Source organism: Panthera onca, chromosome A1 (assembly GCF_046562875.1).
Source record: "Panthera onca isolate mPanOnc1 chromosome A1, mPanOnc1 haplotype 2, whole genome shotgun sequence".
Classification (NCBI taxonomy): Eukaryota; Metazoa; Chordata; class Mammalia; order Carnivora; family Felidae; genus Panthera; species Panthera onca.
The window spans coordinates 39,863,636-39,885,570 of record NC_138339.1 but is presented as its reverse complement, the minus strand read 5'-3'; the positions used below and the strand labels follow the sequence as shown (position 1 = coordinate 39,885,570).

At 42.0% G+C, this 21,935-nt stretch overlaps 1 protein-coding gene across 3 annotated transcripts; it reads right to left on the bottom strand.

The window, feature by feature from the left end:
* Positions 1-2,871: 2,871 nt before the first annotated feature.
* FST (follistatin) lies at positions 2,872-9,690 on the bottom strand. 3 transcript variants are annotated; one of them, XM_060634594.2, is made up of 6 exons: positions 9,190-9,690; positions 7,135-7,326; positions 6,485-6,703; positions 5,926-6,150; positions 5,030-5,257; positions 2,872-4,067 (listed from the first exon to the last, which is right to left on the bottom strand). In XM_060634594.2, exons 1-6 carry the CDS (start codon positions 9,272-9,274, stop codon positions 3,985-3,987), a joined length of 1,032 nt encoding a protein of 343 aa, XP_060490577.1. In that variant the 5' UTR covers positions 9,275-9,690; the 3' UTR covers positions 2,872-3,984. The 3 variants fall into 3 exon arrangements, with proteins under 3 accessions (XP_060490577.1, XP_060490576.1, XP_060490578.1); XM_060634593.2 differs by having other exon boundaries at positions 5,030-5,260; positions 9,190-9,688; XM_060634595.2 differs by lacking the exon at positions 2,872-4,067 and adding an exon at positions 4,075-4,331 and having other exon boundaries at positions 5,030-5,260; positions 9,190-9,689.
* Positions 9,691-21,935: the final 12,245 nt, after the last annotated feature.

Below are 21,935 nucleotides of genomic sequence, written 5' to 3'. Positions count from 1 at the left end.
ATCTCTTTTAAGCCTCACAGCATTATTATGAGGGAGACACTTTAATTATCCTGACTACATACATGGGGAAACTGAGGCACAGAAAGATTAAATTACTTGTCTAAATAACAGCTAGCAAGCAGTGGAGAAAACCAGGGCTTAGAGTGTTTGTGGTGTTTTAGCAAAGGTACTAATGACTCTAAATTTTAAGATGATTACAGAAAAGAAAAGGCTGTTTCTCAGTTTGGGTATGGTTTAGGTGCCAGGAACTCTCTCATTGCCAATTTTGATTCTTCAGGTAGCCTTGGTAAAGTCACTGGAATTATTTTCCAGAGACTTTTGTTCATACAAATGATTTTTTAAATGACTCTGAGCTGTCATTTGCTTTCCTAGAGAATGAGAGAAGCAATGTACTATGCACCTCTCCTTCTTGAGAATGATTTTAGATTTTTAAACTTTTTATTTGCATATAAGTTCAAACTCACAGAAAAGTTGCAAAAATAAAGATAGCATTAAAAATACCCATATACCTTTTACTCAAATTCTCTTTACTGTTTACATTTTACTCTAATTCTTTCCATTTGTGTGCTTTCTCTGAATACATATGGGAAAAAAACTAAAAAGTTATTTTTTTTCCTTTTAAATCATTTAAGGGTTAGTTACATAGTTTGTGGCCCTTTCTCCTTAATACCTTGATGTGTATTTCCCGCGTATAGGGATAATCTCTTTTGTGACCACATTACAGTAATAAATTTCAGTAAATTCAACATTGATTCAATACTTTAATCTATGAACAGTATTCCAATTTGTCAATTGGCCCATTAACATTATTTATAGCATTTTCCTCCTTGGGTACAGGATCCAGTCCAAGGTCAGTTACTGCATTTAGCTGTCATATTTGAGAATAACTCTAATTATGCCAGATTTTATTTTTATCATATTCTAGAAACCATCTCCACACAGCATATACAAATCTTAATTTAGGAGGACAGCTGATGAAAATTAGACTTCTGATAGATTTTTTTTGCTATTACTTGATATTTTAGAATCCCTAATGATGATTAGGATGTAGTCATACTAATTAAAACTAGTTTTAATGAGTTAACTAGCTACTAGCAACTGTTTCTATTATATTGTATGCCTAAGCTAAAGAAAGTTAGATATTTTTTAGACATTTTGAATCATAGTTGAAATTCTAACAATAGCTTAATGATATTGATCTAATTTTAAGTTTAGAAGAGACTTCTATTTTTTTGGTACTAATTAGTTTAATACAGGATTACTGAAAAATAGGAAACTCCAAGAAGGAAAATGTGATACTGTCTAGTGTCTGAAAGGAATGATTGATGCTAACAAATATAAAATATAAATTTTAAATAATCAGGATATTGTTTAAAAGGCAAGCTGTTGACTTTATCACTCCCCCTTGCTAAGACACACATTGGTGCCTGTTAAATCTGACATTTTTACTCTGATCGTCAATGGCAGCTTTAAAGCGTCTGTAGTATCCCAGGACAAAGTAACAAATCAACTCCAGGAAGGGCTGTGAAACTATATCTGCTGGCTCTTTCCTTTCCCAAAAGCCCATCCCCAGTGGCATGCCAGTAGCTTCTGGGCACTGGAGAAGTTATGACCCTGTCTTTGCTGGGGTTAATGGCAGCCTGTTGGTCTTCTGCACCTCCCTTTCACCTTTCCCTGGGAAACTGGGGCTGAAGGCTAACAAACCCTACAGGTTCCCAGTCATTATATAAACTGCCTACCCAAAAGGCCCTTCCGCCTCCACCAAATTTGGTGACCACAGTTGAGAGCCAAGAGTCTCCTATAATCATTTTTAATAGTTATATTAAGGAGGGTTTTCACAAAAGGGACATTTAAAAAATTTTTTTGTTTTTAATTTTTATTTATTTTTGAGAGAGAGACAGAGCACAAGCAGGGTAGGGGTAGAGAGAGACGGAAACACAGAATCCAAAGTTGGCTCCGGGCTCCAAGCTGTCAGCGCAGAGCCCAACACAGGGCTCGAAACCACGAGCTGGGAGATCATGACCTAAGCCGAAGTTGGACGCTTAACAGATTGAGCCACGCAGGCACCCTAAAAGATCCAAACTTAAAAGGATCTTGGGTCATGGTTTTTGAAAGAAAGATCGTTATCTACTTGTTGAGCAATGTTGGCAATATTGACTGTTCTTTGCTCTTTCCCTCCCACAGACCCAGTCCTCACTTCTTTGCATCTTGCATTCCTTTGATATTTTTAATACACTTAGGCAATGAATTAGCACTCAATGGATTGAAAAATTGTATTACCTTGTTACGTATTATGTGTAAGGACCACTAATTGATGCCAGTATGAAATCTTAGGCTCTAATAGTGGGACTCGTCTGTCTTAAAGTAACCTGCAAAATATTGACACACAGTCGAGTGTCATCACTTAATCCTGATGAACCATGCATGTGGTTGTGGAAATCCACCTCTGCCTCATCCTCACCCCGAACTCCAACACTAATGCCTAGTTCTGTAGTTGATATTCTGATTTCTAGAATGTGCTTGTCAAATATTCGGCTATTTTCGTTTTTCCTTGGGATGCACTTTGTTTTTTAAAGATCTATGATCCATTTTATTTAGATGAAGGAAGATAAAGAAAGGGTTCCCCTGCTATGGAGAAGACCATATAAATGGACAGGCAAGATGATGGTGCTTTTAGGTATGTAGTAACTCCTGTCAAGGGGTTGCTGGACCTCAGATCCCTTTATGTGTCAGACTCCACTGAGGTGATTTGCAATTTACCTTGCTTTGGAGCTTCTATTGTCCTGGCTCACTCTATTTCTTAGCAAATATATCATATGCACTTTAACTCAAAAGCCCAAACGACTTCTCTAACATCAACAATTGAGACCATTGGCTTTTTAAAATTTTTTTATTTTTTCACTCATCATTTATTTACAAATACACATTATAACTTTTATATACATTGCACATTTACATGGTAGAAAAGTACAAAACTATATATTTAAATGAATTTATATTTAACTTGCCATGTTTGAAAATATAAAATTGCATCAGAAAAAAGTATTATGAAAAGCAAGAAACTTGAACTGATAAAGCTTTGATATAACTTTTAGCGACACGTTGTTTGAAAAGGAACTAATTTAAAAGGTACAGCAGAGTAGCTTACAGGAAACACCTAACAAAAGGTTGAATGTATAGCATTCCCTTCCTTCAGTCTCCGGATACCCATATCAATTTCTTTGGATTTGTAACATCTTAAAAGTACATTATTAGAATTCTAACATTTCTATCACCCCTTCTCTCCCAAATCATGACAAGAGAACTGAACTAGGAGTTTCCTCAAAGATGTATCCTCTGTACCTTCTATTTGAGTCAGTTATAATGCCTTTTGGTCAGTCAAGATTCCTTGTAAACAAAACCCGAGGGATCATGTATGTACAGAACAGGCAGCAGAGAATCCAATAAATAAAAAAACATGACAGAAACTGACATGCAAGTTTGTTAAAGTGGAAAAGAGTCTAACAACAGTGAGATGAAGGGAGACAGATGAGTGAGTGAATAGTAAGGAATGGACTTAAATGGTTTACAAGGAAAAAAAAAAAAAGCTTTTACTTTACAAGCAAGAGACCTCACAATAAATAACAACTGCTCTTCCTTTCACGAATAAATTTCTTCAAAAACAAGGTGTACAGTCAACCAGACATTTTATGTATAAATTATAAAACATGACACAGTATAAATAAATGTCTACAAGTCTCAACTATGGGCCTCATCCAGTAGACCTCACAATGACTGCCTCTCCGTGTCCAATGAGTAACAAGGTGGCCTGGGAGAGAGCTCTAGGACAAACGTCCTTTATGTATAGTTTTCCCCCCAAATAAATAAGCATACACTTATTTACAGTATGGACAATATATTTTTTCTTTTCTTTTCTTTTTTCTTTCTTTTTTTTTTTTTTTTTTTGCCCAAAGGCTATATCAACACTGAACATTGGTGGAGGGTTTACCACTCTAGAATGGAAGATATAGGAAAGCTGTAGTCCTGGTCTTCATCTTCCTCTTCCTCCTCGGTGTCTTCCGAAATGGCTAGATGGGGGAATACAGGGGAGCTGTTGTTTAAATATGGACAACAACAGCGCAGAAGCAGCTCAGTGTATGTTTTCAAAGCCCTCTGAGACAGCCATATTACAGCGTTGCATTTTTATGTGACTTGCAGTGAGATGCTTTGTTTTTGGCATCTGCTGTTATGCAATAAGTTTAAAAAGCATTTTTTTTTTAAACATTATCTATGAAGTCAAAAACTGCAGAAAGTTCTGAAGAATCAATGGCTCAGGTTTTACGGGCAGATTCCTGAAATTAGATAAAAAGCGCTCGTGTTCTAGGTATAACTGCTTTGGGTCCTTAATTCAGAGTTAGTAGAGGCAACTGCGAAAAGCAGCAGCCCATGTGTGATAATATACAGCTGTCTTTGAAAAAGAAAAAAAAAAACAAAAAACTTTTGAAGCAGTTAGTTTAGATTCAAGTGTTAATAAAGCAAACGGCCAAGCACATTACTACAGCAAAAGAATTAAGGGCAAATGACTAGAGCTAGGTTTTTAGAGGCAAGCCCGTTGATGATCATTGGACAAGTCCTAATGCTGGGAAACATTCCAGGGAATTTTTCTGTGGACCACTGAATTGCTGGTGAAATTTAGCAGCTACCTAATTTAAATTTTTTTTTTAACTTTTATTTTTGAGAGACAGAGACAGAGTGTGAGCGGGGGAGGGGCAGAGAGTGAGGGAGACACAGATTCGGAAGCAGGCTCCAGGCTCTGAGCTGTTAGAGCCCCATGCGGGGCTCGAACCCACGAACCCAAGAGCTGTGAGATCATGACCTGAGCCAAAGTCAGTCACTTAACCGACTGAGCCACCCAGGTGCCCCTAGCAGCTACCCAATTTAAACAGAAATGGGCTTATATTGGAAGGTTTTCGTGCTTTTGAGGTCTCCGTTCCCTAGGGCTTGCCTGGGAAGGCCTCACATTGCGGCGAAGGTTAGAAACTGTACTTACAGTTGCAAGATCCGGAGTGCTTGACTTCCAGCAGCACACCTGAGGAGCAGGCAGCCTCCTTCATGGCACACTCACTGGCGTAAGTGGCATTGTCACTGGCACAGACAGGCTCCTCTGACTTACTCTCGGGGCACAGCTCATCGCAGAGGGAACACCGGCCTCTGCCAACCTTGAAATCCCATAAACACTTTTTTCCACCAGTGCACTGGATATCTTCACAGGACTTTGCTTCTAGGATATAATACACCTGTGATGAGTAAATTGCTTTCCCTCCTCTCCCTGTTTTTCCCTTTCTTTAGTCCTCTGTCAGTAAAGACAAACATATAGCTTATGATTTGCTAACAGGATAATGGAGATCTCATGCAAAAATGCTTGACAATAAAACTGAAACTTAAACACACACGGTCCCTACACTCCCTACTAGTACACAAAAATAGTATTTTGGGGGAACAGGTTACCACAGTATCCTGGAATTAATAAGGATTTCATTATTTCCCTCAAGTGAAATCTTTTGAAAAATAAAGAATTCCATCAGTATTAGAATCTGATAACAGATTTTCAGTAACTGTTAAGCAATTATTTCTTGCTTACAGCAAGTCTAGCACCTAAAAAATGTGTAAAATTGAGTGAATTCTAAGTTTTCCAAGACAGAAAGTTGTTTCCCATTTCTTGCTGGCATTTCAACATATATGCCAATGCTTCCAGAAGATAACTGTTTCCTTGAGGAATGCTGTGGTTACCACAGTTTACCCAAACTGGAGACTAGTTCCCCCTTTGGTGAAACTATGCCTTACGGGGCGAATTTGGGCTTATTTGATTGACCTCACAGCTTTACCAGTAGAACTAGCCTTTCTGACCATGTTTCCACTTTTCCTTCCTTAATCCAGAATACCTACTGATACACTTTCCCTCATAGGCTAATCCAATCGATCTGCCCAGTAGGCAGGTAGCCTTCCTCAGGTGACAGGCACTGGAGTAGGTCACTCCATCATTCCCACAGAGATACTGTTCAGAGGAGGTGGGCTCTGGGCAAATCCGGTTACACGTCACACAGTAAGCATTGTTAGTCTGGTCCACCACACATGTGGAGCTGCCTGGACAGAAAACATCCCGACATGTCTCTGAAATAAAGAAGGAAAGAAATACACATTAACAATAGGCACTTCCTGGCTGTTCGGGAGTGAGCATTTGATATTATCAAGGAAATCATAAAAGGAAGCACCCAGCTTTTCAACAAGCACTTTGGGAACCCAGTGGTTTCAAGAGAAAATCTATGACCCTAGGTTGGTCCCGTCTGAGTTCTTAAGAAGTCTTCAGAACATTAAAAAAGTCTGCTTTGTTTTGCATCATCATCATTATTAGGCTCTTAGGGTGGACAACACCACACCCCAGGGGTCTTCCAGCGGGTCCACCTCAGGTGGAAAGCTGGGGGGGGGGGAACCAGGGAGGACCTACTTTTACATTTGCCCTGGTACTGGACTTCCAGTTCCGGCTGCTCTTTACATCTGGCCTTGAGGAGTGCACATTCGTTGCGGTAGGTTTTCCCATCCAGCCCGCAGACTGGCCCTTTCCAGGTGATGTTAGAACAGTCTGGGGCACAGACGCAGCGGGGTTTGTTCTTCTTGTTCATTCGGCACTTTTTCCCGGGTCCACAGTCCACGTTCTCACATGTCTCTAAGGGTTGGAAAGAGGGATGGATCAAAGCCAGGGCCAGGCAGTATGCAAGTCAGCCAGGAGGGCTGTGGAGGCCTTGCAGGACCCACCCTGTGGCCAAGAGTTCCCGCCAGAGGGGTCCAGCTCTCTCCTAGTAGTTGAGGAGGGGGTGGGGATGGGGGTGGGGTCAGTGGTCTGCACCCTATACTCAAATCTCTCTCAAAGAGTGCGAGTTGGTTGGCTCCACCACCACACTTGGCCAGTAAGTCCAGGAACCTCTGGCAACCATGTTTTGCCGGCAGTGTGTACCAGGCAAGATTCAACCCGAAAGTCTTACCGGGACTGCGGGAAGATAGAGGGAACCCACGAACGCACCCCAGCTGGGCAACGGGGAAGGTGAGGATAAGACGCCCTCTACTGAGGGCCTGGAAACTGGGGAGGAAGAGTCCTACCTTTACAGGGGATGCAGTTGGGGGCGCCCCCGTTGAAAATCATCCACTTGAAGAGCGTGTTGTCATTTACATCCTCCTCGGTCCACGAGGTGCTCAGGCGGCCGGTGCTGCAGCACTCCTCCTTGCTCAGTTCGGTCTTGTACAGGACCTGGCAGCGGCCGTTCTTCGCTTGGCGGAGCCAGCAATTCCCAGCTGCGAGGAGACAGGGGTGGGGAGGTGGGTGAGCGAGAGGAGAGGCGGAGTAGGGGGAGGGAGGGGGCGAGGTGGCGAGCTTGCGAGGGAAGGAGGAGACCCAGCGGGGATGGGGCGGGAGTGACTGTGGAGGAGTAGAGAGACATGGGAGAGAAAAGCAGAAAATAAATGGAAGGGAGTGAAGGGGTGGGGAAAGGGGGGCGGAGGAGACGGTTGAAGAGGTGGGAGGTGGGTGAGGGGGAAGGAGAGCGAGAAGCCAGAGCGCCCCAGCCATATCAATGTCAGTTACCAGTGACCCAGACACAACACGTGCAGCTTGCATTGACTTTTACTAGACTGTTTACTTTTATTCGTCCCATTTCATAACCTGCAGCGACTCGAAGAGCAGATTAAAGAACCTGACAAAAACAGGATGCGACGGATGTTTTTACATGTTGGTTTCATGTAGGCGGTACGAGTATTATTTGTGACAGAGGTTAAGAGAGTAGGAGAACTTGAGAGAGGGAGAGACCGACAGACACACACAACAGGAACAGATCAAGCAAAAGGCACTTGTGAAAAATGAAAGCAAAAAAGCAGCCGGGCCCTGCCCGGAGCTGCCCCGCGCGGCCTCGAGGCGCAGCCCGCCCGCCCGGCCCGTTTTGCAATCCGCCAGACCCAGAGGACGCCCGCGGCCACCGCGGTCTTTCGAAATCTCCGAGGGCAGCTTTTCTCGGCGCCCACGTCCGCGGCACCCAGGCAGCGCCTCGCCCCGAAAGGTGAGGGCGGCGAGGGGGCAGTGCCCAGGGGGACAGCTCACAACACACTCAAAACGGTAACGCTAAAGAAGGAAAGTTACACGTCTGTCTCCAGGAAAGTGTAGGGGAAAAAAGAACAGGGGAAGGGGCGGCTTCCTACTATTTCACGGCAACATATACCTAGCTCATACCTACCGAGAGAAATCTTTGCAAGTACTTTCCCCTCCCCCCCCTCCCCCCGCCTTCCCAGGTTCGCGTTTGGGTCAGGAAGTCTTCTTAGGAACCATCAATACAATTTGAACAATCATTGGACCGCAAGCTGCTATTATTATTATTTTTAAAAATTGTGTCCGAAGACTCACTGCAATAAATTTGATTAAAAAAAAAAAACCCCAAACTTTAGAAATTTGCTCTTAATGCATCTCAGAAATTAAAGAAGTTGTGAGGTCCTTCCTCGCTGTTCTCCATAAAGTTAGTCGGAGGAATGAGGCACAGAGAAAAAAAAATTGTGAACTACTCAAAACACTCCGGGGTAAATTTTTTTTTTTTTTTTTTTTTTTTTGCGGGGTTGGGGGGAAGGGGTTGGAAGAAGCATCCACTAGGCAGAAAACTACTTCCCTCTAAAATTTTCAGCACCCACATCTCCAAGTTTGGGCAAAGTTGCTGAAACCACGTCCCCCGGCCACTGAAGAAATTTCAGTATCTACCCCCATCCCCCAGTCATTTTTTAAAGTATCCAAAAGATGTGGGAGGGAAAGAGGTTACAGTGCAAATGGATCGACTGAAATCTCCAGGCTACTGATGCCTGTCCCCTTCTTCAGAGCCAAAATAGGGGAGATAACATCTAAACTCATTATGTCCAGAACTTGGAGCATCTAACCCTAACTACTGAGAGAGGCTCCAGCTTACTCCCTTTCCTTTTAAAGGATAACCGCGCTCCCAACTCGGCTGGCAGTCCGAAAGTGTCACTGCCTTCAGTTTTCCCACTCCACTCCATCCCGGAGTCGCTAAGTTGGTCCAAAATCTTCCGAGAGCAGCGTTGCTTAGAAAAGACCCGGTGCAGACGACAGTAAAGTACAAACCCCTGCCCGCAGCCGAGCCTCCCAGCGCATCCCCCCTCGCTTACCCTGGGCGCTGCGGTCCTCCATGAACTGGCAGAGCAGCAGCAGCAGGAGGCACAGCCCGCCGGGCTGGTGCCTGGGACCGACCATCGTGGGGGCAGACGCGGGGCGAGGAGTGCGGCGGCGCGGGGAGCGGGCGCGGCGGCGGGTGGCTCGGGCGAGCGGCGCGCGTCGCAAAGGCGAGCGGCGGAGGGCGCAGCGATCCCGGCGCAGCCCCGCGCTCGCCGCCGGCCGCCCGCGCGATTCAATGGACGTCAGAAGCCGGGCGCAGCCGCGCTTTAAATCTAGACGGGGGTCTCCGCGGTTTGCGGTGGGCGGTCTCCCAGTGTGTGGGGCAGTGGGAGGGCGGCCGCGAGCAAGGGTGTGCGCGGCTCCTTGGGGGTGGGGAGCTTTTAAAAGTTCAGTGTGAATCAGGTGACATTTCCCACCTTCTGGAAACCCTTCCCAATTATCTGTTGGAGGTGCCCGAAATCAAAGCGGCAGGAGGGGAATCGCCGAGTTCTTATTTGCGTAGGAGGGAGAGGGAGGGGGAAGGCGGCCGGGCGGGGGGTGGGGGCGACGCTTCGGGGGTGGGGAGTGGGGAAGAACACCCACTTCAAGTCCTGCACGCCGCCGCTCGCAGGCAACGCCGGCGCGTCCGGGGTGGCGTGTCTGTGTGAGTGTGAGTGTGTGAGAGAGTGTGTGTGTGTGTGTGTGTGTGTGTGTGTGTGTGTGTGTGTGTATGCAGGGGGGCGCGGTGGGGGCGCTGGAGGAGGAGGCGGCGGCGGCGGCGGCGGCGGCGGCGGCGGGCGGAGCGGAGCTGTGGTGGTGGTGGTGGGGGGGAACCCGGGAGTTTGTCTCTCCTCCCGCTCCTCCGCTCCAGAAAGACTTTGCAAACGCCCAGAGAGCCCGGAGCTGCTGAAATACCCGGGTGGCGGCCGGGTCGGAGCGCGCTGGCCCCGCCGCTCCGCCGGGGCGCGCGGCAGTTTTAGGCCCCCGCAGCCTGGGCGCGGGACCGGCGAGGTTTTGTGTCTGGGTCTGTGCGTGCCTGACTGTGCGGCCACCCCCCGTCCGGAGTTGGGGCTAAGAACCCCAGCGCCGGCGCCTTCCACCTTGGCTGAGCGGGGCCGAGACGCGGCCCTCGGTCTCGACGAGTCACAAGCAAACAAAAATGTTTAACACCTCGGGCCCGGCCTCCCCCCCGTCACAGTCTCGCCCTCTCCCTTTCTTTTCTCCCCTTTCACTTCGCGGCGTCTGGAGTCGGAGCCTGGAGCGGGGGCGCCGACGTAGGCGGTCTGTCCCCCCTCCCCGGCTCGGAGACTCCCCAGTTTCTGTCCTGTGTGCCTGTCTGTCTCTCAGTCTCCTTCTCAGCTCGCTCGCTCTCCCTCTCTCTCTCTCCCTCTCTCTGTCTGTCTGTCTCTCTCTCTGTCTCTCTCGGTTCGCGGAATAAAAAAGATTGCAACATCGATAATGAACTTCTGTAGCCTCAGTTTATTAAGCACAGTGCCTGGCATTCTTCGCTGAAAGTTGGCGGGTCTCTCATTTATAACATTTTTGGCACTGCTGAATGAAACTGAGGAGGCGATATTTCCTTTTATATAAAACGATTACTTCACGGAAAATGCTATATTGTTTATTCCAAAGCTGCCTTTTAAATTTCCATTCTTTTCGCTTCTGGAGCCCGAAGGACAACAGACAGCGAAGTATGCAGACAAAATTCTTGGACATTCGCAGGTCACTGGGATTTGTTCTTCCACGGATTTCAAATCCGCCCCTCTTCGCCCTCCCTCAAGCCTCCCCCCGCCAGACTGCCCCCCCCATTCCTGCTTTCGCCCTCCCCCCACCCAACATCACCCCCCCCCCCTTTCCACAACTGCAAATAACTCAGTGATAACAGATTTTTTTCCACCAACTGCAGGAGATAGTGCTAATCTTTTAATAAAAGATCCCATTACAATGGGATCTGTCTGGACAGACTATAATAGATCCCGAAATACAGCCGTGCTAATATTAGAAGACAGTTGTTTGGGTGCCTCTCAGACGGGCCCAAGCCCCCCTTTGAAAGTGGGCATGAATCACAAAGCCCCGCGGCCGCCGCACCTGCACCGCGCGCATTCGGTGCAGCAGGCTGGTAAAAACGGGTGACCTCGCCGCTGCTTTTCGCTTTATAATTACCGTCCTGAGGACGGGAGAGGAGGGGTGCGGGCGGTCTGGGGGTGGGGGGCTGGCTTTCTGCTGACTTCAGACGGCTCTGGGGTCTCCACATCCTTCTTAATATTTCCAGATTTATTCTTTCTCTCTCTCTCTCTCCTCCCTCTTCTCTTTCCCTCCCGTCCGCCCACTCCTTCTCTTTTCTCTTTCCCTCCCTCGTCCCCGAGTCTGCTCAAACTCCCCCCTCCCCTCTTTCTTTCCCGTCTTCCTTTCTTTCTTCCCTCCAACGCAGCATTAATGTAGAGTTGTTTAGTGCCCTCTAATGGCAGACGACATTAACAATTAATAGCAAACTGTCCCCATTGCAGGAGCTGCCCCTCAATGGCAGAGTTCCAAAGTTGAATTTATTTCTTCTTTATTCAGGGAGGTGGATATAGTGCTTACATATAGTAAAGTGCTGGAGGGAAACTTTGCTTGCTTCCCTTCAAGTCTTTTTTCCCCAGGATAACAGCCGGAAGAAAGAGGAAAGCTAACAATTACTGTTATTTGACTTTTGTGTGTGTGTAAAAATTTGTCTTAATAGCAGCAAGAGACACAGCTTTTGTTTTAGCTAGGCTTATCAAACCATGTATCTAGAATTGGAAAATAAGTTAGATATTCTAAATACATAAAAGATCTTGGCTGGTAGATGGTTGGATCTTATGGCAGTGCTACCAATAGCCATTGAAAAACTTTAAGACCCAAAAGTAATTATATGAACTTGTATTTGTCCCCTGTTTAAAGACATTTATTGTTCCCAAATCTACTGTAGTCCCTTAAAGTTTGGAAAATCTAATTGCAGTTAGATTTTACAGCCTAGGACCATACAAAACATTAAAATTTTACTTGTGGTTGGTCATATATGAAGTCATCTTGCTTAGAGGAGTATAAGACAACATTTTAATCCATGGTTTATTTTCCCAATCCTTTTGGAAAGATGATTCTAGAGACCATCATTTCTTCATATTTTATAACATATAACAATGAAAATGGTGATGTAGCTTGCATGTTCTTATTAGATTTAACTTGTTCAATTACATGTACATATACAGTATGTTAATATAAAGAGAGCATAACAGTTATATGCAATATGGCTTTTTTGGGGGGGATCTATGTGACTAAATAAAACTTGTAATAGAGTCAGTTTTGGGGGGTTTAATAAAAATATTTATCTGGATTTTTGAGCAAAAGTATTTGGTTTATGTAGGTAGTTAATTTACACGTAGAGAGGCAACTGGTGTAGTAAACACTTTCTAAATTCATTTAATCCAAGGTGTGGATTAAATACAATTCTGTATGATGGATAAGAAGTAAAAATTCTGTTTCCATTTTATTTTTTGTCTACGTAATGCCAAATACTCGGACTGGTCATTTGACAAAATCAAGTGCATTGACTAGTTGCTTTGGCATCATGTAATTGTCTAGGCTGGCCCAAACAGACACAGGAGCTCTCCTTGTAAAAAAAAAAAAAAAATGTCACCTCTCATAAGAGTGCTCCAGTACTAGAGGCAGACCCAATACAGGATCACTTCTCGCCCCAGTGAGGGTGGCCCTGCAGGTCAGGGTTGAGGTCACTAGCAAACACACTGTGGAAAACACAAATGCTGTGTTGCTTTTGCCCTTGTGAATAAGCAGCTTGGTGTTTGTTTAATGATACAAGCTCATCCTGTTTTTCAGCTGCACCTTGGATAGTATTGATCTGTTTGGGAGAATGTCTGCTCTGAATCGGCACAGATCAGTCATCAGAACTCTTGTTGGTCTGGGTTATCTTCTGGCCAATTCAAGGAAATGAGACATAGGTCAATACTGGTTCCATATGGGCCTCCTATGGGCATCAACAAGAGACCCATCCAATTTCTGTGGTATGAAATGCTATCACACCTGTTCAATGCCATCACAGAAAAACAGCTGCTATTTTTTTTTTTTTTTGCTGTTTTATCTCCTGTAAATGTTAAATATTGGGTTTGTGGATGTCTAAATGTCAAGGGGACATTTTAAAATAAAAATGCCTTCTTTCATTTTTGTTGTATGCCTCTAAGTTTGACTTCTTATTTTTTTCCTTTCTGCTCTGCCAAAAAAGTAAATGTAAATTATGAGAAACACAATAGGACCACTTTGTAACTGACTTTCTGGGCAGCACACAAAAAGACTGCTGTTCTCTGATTGTTTTTTTGTCAGCTTCAAAAGCTGTCTTCCTTCTGAAGTTTATAAATTTAAAATATTAGAGTTTAGCAAATGATTCAATCTAGCTCTGAAGATATCTACTTGAAATCATATGATTGTTGTTTGAGACCAGAACTGACCTGGTTAAATTTCAATCTCTAATAAGGGAATATGTATGGAGGGGGTGGGATGAAGTTATGTATGGAAAATTTGAAAGTCATAAACTGTGTAGCTTTTATTTTTTGCCTTAAAGTTAAGTGTTCGATTTTTTTGAAATTAGGTGTTTGGCAAAATGAATATTAAAATTTCAAATGCAAAGAAATAATCTTGTAGAATTTAAACACTTGATAAGTAGGCTGAAGTGATTTTAAAATCAGATTTTGTTCTTCTAGGTACATAAACATCTACTTAATGCGTCATGGTTTGAAATTGTGCAACTTCATAGGCTAGAATGAGGATTTGAGGTAGGGTGGGGGATAATAGTTCTGTATTAGCTGAATTGTTGCAGAACTAAAAAGTTAAGAAATGTGAGTACATAAAAGCAATGTTTATCCAAGATGTCCAAACCAATTGATTAAGTTTTTAAAAAAGTCATTAGAATATATGTTTTTAATATAGTACTGAGAAAACAATTGATTACCTGAACTTTTCTCTTTTCACTATTGCATTGATGTTATGTAGAGCCAGTCATCATGGACATCTCGTTCTTTCTGATACTACCTGTCTCTGTATAACATTTTTTTTAAAGATTTTTTTTTTGTAAGTAATCTCTATACCCAACATGGAGCCTGAACTCACAACCCTGAGATCAAGAGTTGCAAACTCTACCCACTAAGCCAGCCAGACACCCCTTTGTATGACATTTTTTAAAAAGTTTATTTGTTTATTTTGAGAGAGAAAGAGAGAGAGAGTGAGGGAGTGCATGCATGGGTGAGGGAGGGGCAGAGAGAAAGGGAGAGAGAGAATCCCAAGCAGGCTCTGCAGTGTCAGCACAGAGACCCATGTGGGGCTTGAACTGACCAACCATGAGATCATGACCTGAACTGAGATCAAGAGTCATGCTTAACCAAATGAGCCACCCAGGAGCCCCTAGCACTTTAAAAAAATTTTTTTTAATGTTTATTTATTTTTGAGAGAAAGAGAGAGAGAGAATCAGAAGCATGCTCCAGGCTCTGAGCTGTCAGCACAGGGCCTGACATGGGGCTTGAACCCATGAACTGTGAGATCATGACCCGAACCAAAGTCGGACGAATAAATGACTGAGCCGCCCAGGCGTGTCTCTAGCACTTTATTTTTAAAGATTTAAAAAATTTTTATATTATTTTTATTTAAACATTTTTTAAAAAAGATTTTGTTTATATTTTTGAGAGAGAGCATGACTAAGGGGAGGTGCAGTGGGGGACAGAGAGAGAGAGAGAGAGAGAGAGAGAGAGAGAGAGAGAGAATCCCAAGTAGGCTCCATGCTCAGTGTGGAACCCAACATGGGGCTTGATCCCATGACCTTGAGATCATGACCTGAGCCAAAATCAAGAGTCCAATGCTTAACTGACTGAGCTACCCAGGGGCCCCTAATGTTTAGCACTTTTAACCCCTGATACCATTTACAGGGGAGGAGGAGAGCAAATCAGTACTTGCTGTTTTGTTTTCTTACTTTATGATTGAAACAACATATCAATCAAAGTAGGAGCCACTTTCCTGGATTCTTCATTGGCTGAGGGTGAGTTGGCATGCTGTAGTTATGTATATTTTGGTTTCTGTTACCTCATTTAAGTTTCCATAGAGTAGCAGTGGTTTGCACATTTAATAATTAGGTGTTTTGTTTTGTTTTGTTTTTATAAATGTCTTTGTTTTTTTTTTTAAAGTTTATTCCTCCATCCTGAGAGATAGATAGATGATAGATAGATAGAGCAGGGGAGGGGCAGAGAGAGAGAGAGAGAAAGAGAGAGAGAGAGAGAGAGAGAGAGAATCCCAAGCAGGCTCTGCACACTGTGGAGCCTGATGTGGGGCCTGAACCCATAAACTGTGAGATCATGACCTGAGCCAAAACCAAGAGTTGGATGCTCAACTGACTAAGCCACCCAGGCGCCCCAATAATTAGGTTTTTTTTAAGTGTTTGCCTATTTAATATTGCAGTCAGTAGTTGATGATTGCTGTCTGATCATCCATGTTGTCATCTCTGCTTATTTTTTATTTAACATGAATCCTATCTCATTTCCGATGTCGAATTTGCCCCAAAAGTAAAATATTATGTTTATGAAAGGTCCAGAGTTCACAAGGCAGTTTATACATGACTTTAGACATCCTATTGCGTCTTTATATAAATTTTTAGTTAGTCATCTTTCCTCAAAGGGGAATTAATTCCAAATCCATTTTGTGTTTTGCCTTTGCACCTTTGTAAAAAATGAAATGATCTCATATGTGTGGATCTATTTCTGCGCTCTTTATTCTGTTCCATTGATCTGTTTGTTGATTTTATGGCATACCACATTGTCTTGATTATTGTGACTTTATAGTAAGTAATGAAGTCAGGTAGTATGGTTCCTCCAACTTTGTTTTTTTTCAAGATTGCTTTGGATATTCTGGCTACATTTTCATATATATTTTAGAATCTGCTTGTTGAATTCTACAAAAAAAAGCTTGATGGAATTATGACGGGGATACATCAATTTGGGGAGAAATGAAATTTTGACGATATTGAGTCTTCAAAACCATGAGCATGGTATATCTTTCCATTTACTTATGTTTTCTTTCATTTCTCTCAACTATGATTTGTAGATCTGTTTTGTATTTTGGCTGTCATTGAAAAACATGCTGAAGGATGATAAATGCAGTTTTCAGCTCTTTACCTCAAAATAGCTCAATGGGTTACAAAGATTTTCTGGTGCAGGGTTATGCTTGTCTCATTTCCTAAAGTTGATTGTCTATGGCCAGTCAAAAATGTATCTAGCATACTTCCCAGGAGTGGTATGCTAATTCATTAAAATCTGTTGCATGGATTCTTTTAGTGTTTCTCTTAGATTATAGTCACTTCTTTAAATGACCAATTTCTGTCACAATGACATTTACACTTAAAGAGTGTTAGAAATCAGGGTGCCTGGGTGGCTCTGTGGTTAAGTGTCTGTCTTCGGCTCAGGTCACGATCTCATGGTTTGTGAGTTCAAGCTCCACATCGGGCTCTGTGTTGCCAGCCTGGAGCCTGGAGCCTGCTTCAGATTCTATTCTCCCTGTCTGTCTGCCCTTCCCCTGCTCTTGCTCTGTCTCTCAAAAATAAATAAAACATTAAAAAAATAAAATGAGTGTTAAAAATGATCCTTTAATGGTTAGTGTTTTGTTGAATATTATTTTATCATTTTTATGCGAAAAAAAGTATCATTATTCTTAAGTTTAAGCAGTGGAAACATGCAGTTCCCATTGAGGCAACATTTGGGTAGCAGTTACTTTCTGCCTTTATTTTTTTATTGGAGTGTTATGGCATCTTTTCATTTGTCATTGCTCTCCCTGATTCATTCATCCTCCCCATAGTTTCCTTTCCTCTTATATCTCATTTTCCATCCACCAGAAGAAGTAGTACTATAACCTAAAATTGTACCTTTTGCAGCATGTATTGGTTTATTTTTTTTCATGTAAATGTTACATTTAAAAGTAAACTATACTTTGTATTGTTTATCCAACCGTACTATTAAATATTTAACAATGGGTTGAGGTCAAATGGTGATGACACAACATGTGGAAATACGGGACAGATGATGCATTAAGTGTTGAAATAAATTATTTCAACACATGGCGAGACTTGCTATTTTTTGGATTAGAATATGAATATATATATTATGAACATTTGTAAAGGAATGACTTAGAGACAGTCTTGGTCAATGTGTGCTTAATAATCTCCCACCAATGGCCACTCTTTAGCAATATAAAATTGTTAGTATGTAAAGGAGACTCATTTATTTGGTTTTCCAATACATGAGATAAATGATTATTCTGAACTGGTCTCGTGCATTTTCCTTGCAAATAAGGATATGAAAATCATCAACAGGAACCATGTGTTAATGGCTCACATGCTGGGCAGATGGAAACACAGTGTAGAAGAACCATTTAGTTGAGATCATTTTGGCCTCAAGACTTCTAATCTTTGCTTTAGCAGAAAACATTGCTTTGGCCAGCCAGATGACACAACCATCACACTGTCAACATTTTCATTTTTGCCAGAGCACCAGATTTCCTGAAGAAATGTTTAGGCAGTGATTCCTAACTTTTTCTTATTCACAGTCCCTCTGAGAAGCTATTGGAAGATATGAACCATCTCCCCAGAACAGTGCACAGACACAAACACATATACACCCACCCAAAATTTTGCCTTCATTTTTAAGGAGGCCATAAACATTTAAAAGTCCATGCATAGATCCTCTAGGGTTCCATGAAGTCCAGATCACAAACCCTGCTTTTGAAAGATTCAACTGCTAAATGGGCTGATTATTCTGCCAGTATACTCTAATCAGTCTACTTGCTTTTCAAGAACACTTCAGACCTCAGTCAGTGTTCCTTCTCTGGAACAATTCCATGTATTAGAGTGTCTTACAAAATTAAGCAATGTCACCATTATAGCAACTGTCTTGAGAGAGTTCAAAACAGACACACATACTCCAAAATACATCTGTCTATTATTTCGTTCTTTAATAATATGTATTAAGTGCCTATTCCATGCCAGGCACGTGCAATATATCATCTCAATTTTCTTAACTATCTGTTCAGATATAGATATATATATATATATATATATATATATATATATATATATATATATTTCAACACTGTGCTATGAGACTCATTCATACTGTTGTGTGTAACAGTTTATACTTTTTCATTAAATGAATGTATCACCATTTATTCATTCTGTTCTTGAAGTTCATTTGAGTTGATTCAGTTTTGACTATTATGATAATGTTGATATAAATATTCTTGTACTATATTTGGTGCACATATAAACACTGAAGTATATACAATTAGGTCTATGCCTAAGAGTGGATTGTTGAGTCAGAGGTTCATCCATGTTGTTGTGAGCCAGTAGTTTATTCCTTTTTATTGCTAAACAGTATTCCATTTTTGTGAAAATACTGCAATTTGTTTGTTTACTTTTTGATGGACATTTGAGTCATTTCCAATTTAGGACTATTGCAAAAAAAAGAACATATATTTTCATTTCTCTTGGGTGGCTGTGGAATATCTAGGAGTGGAATTGCTGGATCATAAAATAACCATGTAGTTAACTTTATAAGAAACTGTCAAATGTTTTCTAAAGTAACTATACTATTTTATACTCTTACCAGAAAAGTAGGAAGATTTTAGTCGCTGTGCCTCCCCACCAATATCCTCAGTTTTCCCAGTTTTAAACATTTGAGTGAGTGTGAAATGATATATCATTGTGGGTTTTTTTACATTTAAAAAAATGTTTATTGATTTATTTTGAGGGAGAAAGAGTGTGTGCATGAGCAGTGGAGGGGCAAAGAGAGAGGGAGAGAGTGAATCTCAAGCAGGCTTTCCGCTGTCAGTGCAGAGCCCAATACGGGGCTCAGTCTCATGACTGTGAGATCGTGACTTGAGCCGAAATCAAGAATTGGATGCTTAACCAACTGGGCCACTTAGGCTCCCCAACATTCTGGTTTTACTTTGCATTTCCCTAAATGACTAGGTGAGTACCTTTTTACGTGTTTACCGCCACTTACATCGATTCTGTTGTAAAATGTCTGCCCAAGTGTTTTGCCCATGTATTTTATACCAGGTAGGTATTATTATCACCATTTCCTAGATCCCTCCAGAAAACATAAAAAAAGGCTGAGTCAGGAAAACTCTATAGCCCAGCATTTAGGGAGGGATTATTACTGTAGGATTTCCAAGGAGTAATGAGAAAAAGAAATTGCTCTGTGATTACTACTGTATTCTAAGCAATTTAACATAATTTTACAGATAATTTTTTTATACCTAGATTACTCATAAAATCTGCACTTGAAGCACACAAAATATGTTAACAAAAATAGCCCCAAACATTTTTGTGGCTTAGTTTCCAATATAATTTCAACACATATTTATTAAATATCTGTTATATTCTCCAGATCCTGTGATGCGGATAGAGAAGCAAATATGATAAATCTAGTTGCAGCTTTCTTGGAATTTTGGAATAACAGAAACGGCAGATATTAAATCAGTATGTGTAATAAATTGTGAAGAAGATGGCAGGGAAGATCTTCCTGATGAAGTGACATTTAGCTGAGACCTTACATTTGAGGAGGGGTTGGCCAGGAGAAGGTGGTGCTTGAGGGAGATAGTGGAATAATATTTATAAAGTTCAGGAGGAAAGAGAGGAATCATTTGAAGAACTAAAAGAAATTTGGTGATGACCAAAGCACATACTTTGAGAGGAAGAGTGGAAATTGAGGAGATGGAAGAAGTTGATGGCACAGATTACGTAAACTATTGTAAAAACCTTGAGTTTATTGGTTTTCCAGAGGAAATCTATGGGAATATTTTAAGTAAGGAATATTTAAGTAAGTGCCATTTTTCACTTAAAAATGCTCTCTCTGTGTGAACTATAGAGATAGATTTAGAAGGCACTAGCCATGGAGAAAGGCCAACTTTTAGAATGACATCCCAGTAGCAGAACTCTATCAGGTGGTGAGACTTGGGTTAAAGACAAAGATTCATGACATGATTAAAAGGTAGAATCCATAGGTTCTATTGATTGACTGAATGTGGGGGATAAAAGAAAAGGAGGAGACAAGGATGACTCTTGGGTTTCCAGTATGAATAAATGAGTGAGTGGTGGTATCATTTCCGGAGATAGATGATAATGGAGAAGGGGCAGGTTTTTATTTGGTACTGTGTTTAAGGATCCTATGGGACTCAAGAAATTTTGAATGCTCTAGATTGCCAAGCTTATCTTTTTTTTTTTTAAGTTTATTTATTTTGAGAGAGAGAAAGAGAAAGCACAAACAGAGGAGGGACAGAGAGAGACAGAGAGAGGGGATGCAGAATCCCAAGCAAGCTCTGCTCTGTCAGTGCTGAGCCCAATGTGGCGCTTGACCCCACAAACCATGAGATCATGACCCGAGCTGAAACCAAGTGTTGAATGCCTAACTGACTGAGCCACCCAAGTGCCCCGCCAAGCTTATCTTTATGAATAAATCTATTATGGGTAACAAAGATTAGTTTTCTTTTCTCACCCTGGAAACAGCCAGATCTACCTAGATATGACTAATTACAACCAAGAATATAAAGCATTTTGGGATGAACTAACCAAACAAATGAATGAGAATGGGTGGTTGTTTCATAGACCAATACCCAAGAAAATACATATTCCCCTTTGCACTTTTTTTAAAAACCATTTTTAAAAAATGTTTATTTATTTTTGAGAGAAAGAGAGTGCAAGCAGGGGAGGGGCAGAGAGAGAGCGGGAGAGAGAATTCCAAGCACGGTTCCCACTGTCATCACAGAGCCCAATGTGGGGCTTGATCCCACGACCCTGGGATCATGACCTGAGCTAAAATCGAGAGTTGGATGCTCAACTGAGTGAGCCAGCCAGCCCCTCCCCCAAACGCCCACCTCTTTGCCCTTTTTAAGTACTAACTTTAAAGGGTAGCAGCAACTCAAGATACAAGACTTACACAAGGATAGGATGAAAGGGGACCAAGCACCCTCTCAAGATATACAACTGTGTGGGAATCTTTGTCCTGTGTGAAGTGATCTCAGTCTCCAGTAGGCATTACCATCTCGGATGCAGTGCCTGGAGTGGGGATGTAGAGAATGGAAGATGAGAAATCCATCTCCAGCTATCTCTGACATTTATTCACACATTAAACAGTATTTGTTGTGTGTAAAGAATTAACTGAGTATAATTGAGTACCAATTGACAGTGAAATCATTAGATGTATGATTGATGGGGAATTGACATTTATATGGTGCCAAGGAAATCAGACAAGTTCCTAATTTAAGAGAGAAACCACAGCAGAATGGAGGATCAGGCTGCTGTCATCCAAATCCCCTTGTGAATCTTTGTATCACAAAGGTAGGGCAATCAGCTATAGGTGTATCCTGATGTAATGCAATGCAAAGAAATAACATCACCTATGTTGAATTATAGTCCAAAATGTGTAAATCAAATGTGATCAAGATATTGGCTCTAAATCATCATTTATAGGAGATTCAGGAGCTAGAAGAACTATACCTCCAGGATACTATCAAATTCAGAAGGTGAGTCGTTCTACAGAACAACTGACATGATATCAATAATGGAAGATTACAGATAAATACCCCCCTTCCATCCCCCAGATAGCTGGTCCTGAGAAAGATTTCAGATTATTCTGTGGGACTGAGCAACTAGTCACAGTAAAGGTGATGTCAGCTGGATAATGCATCTTTGTATAAA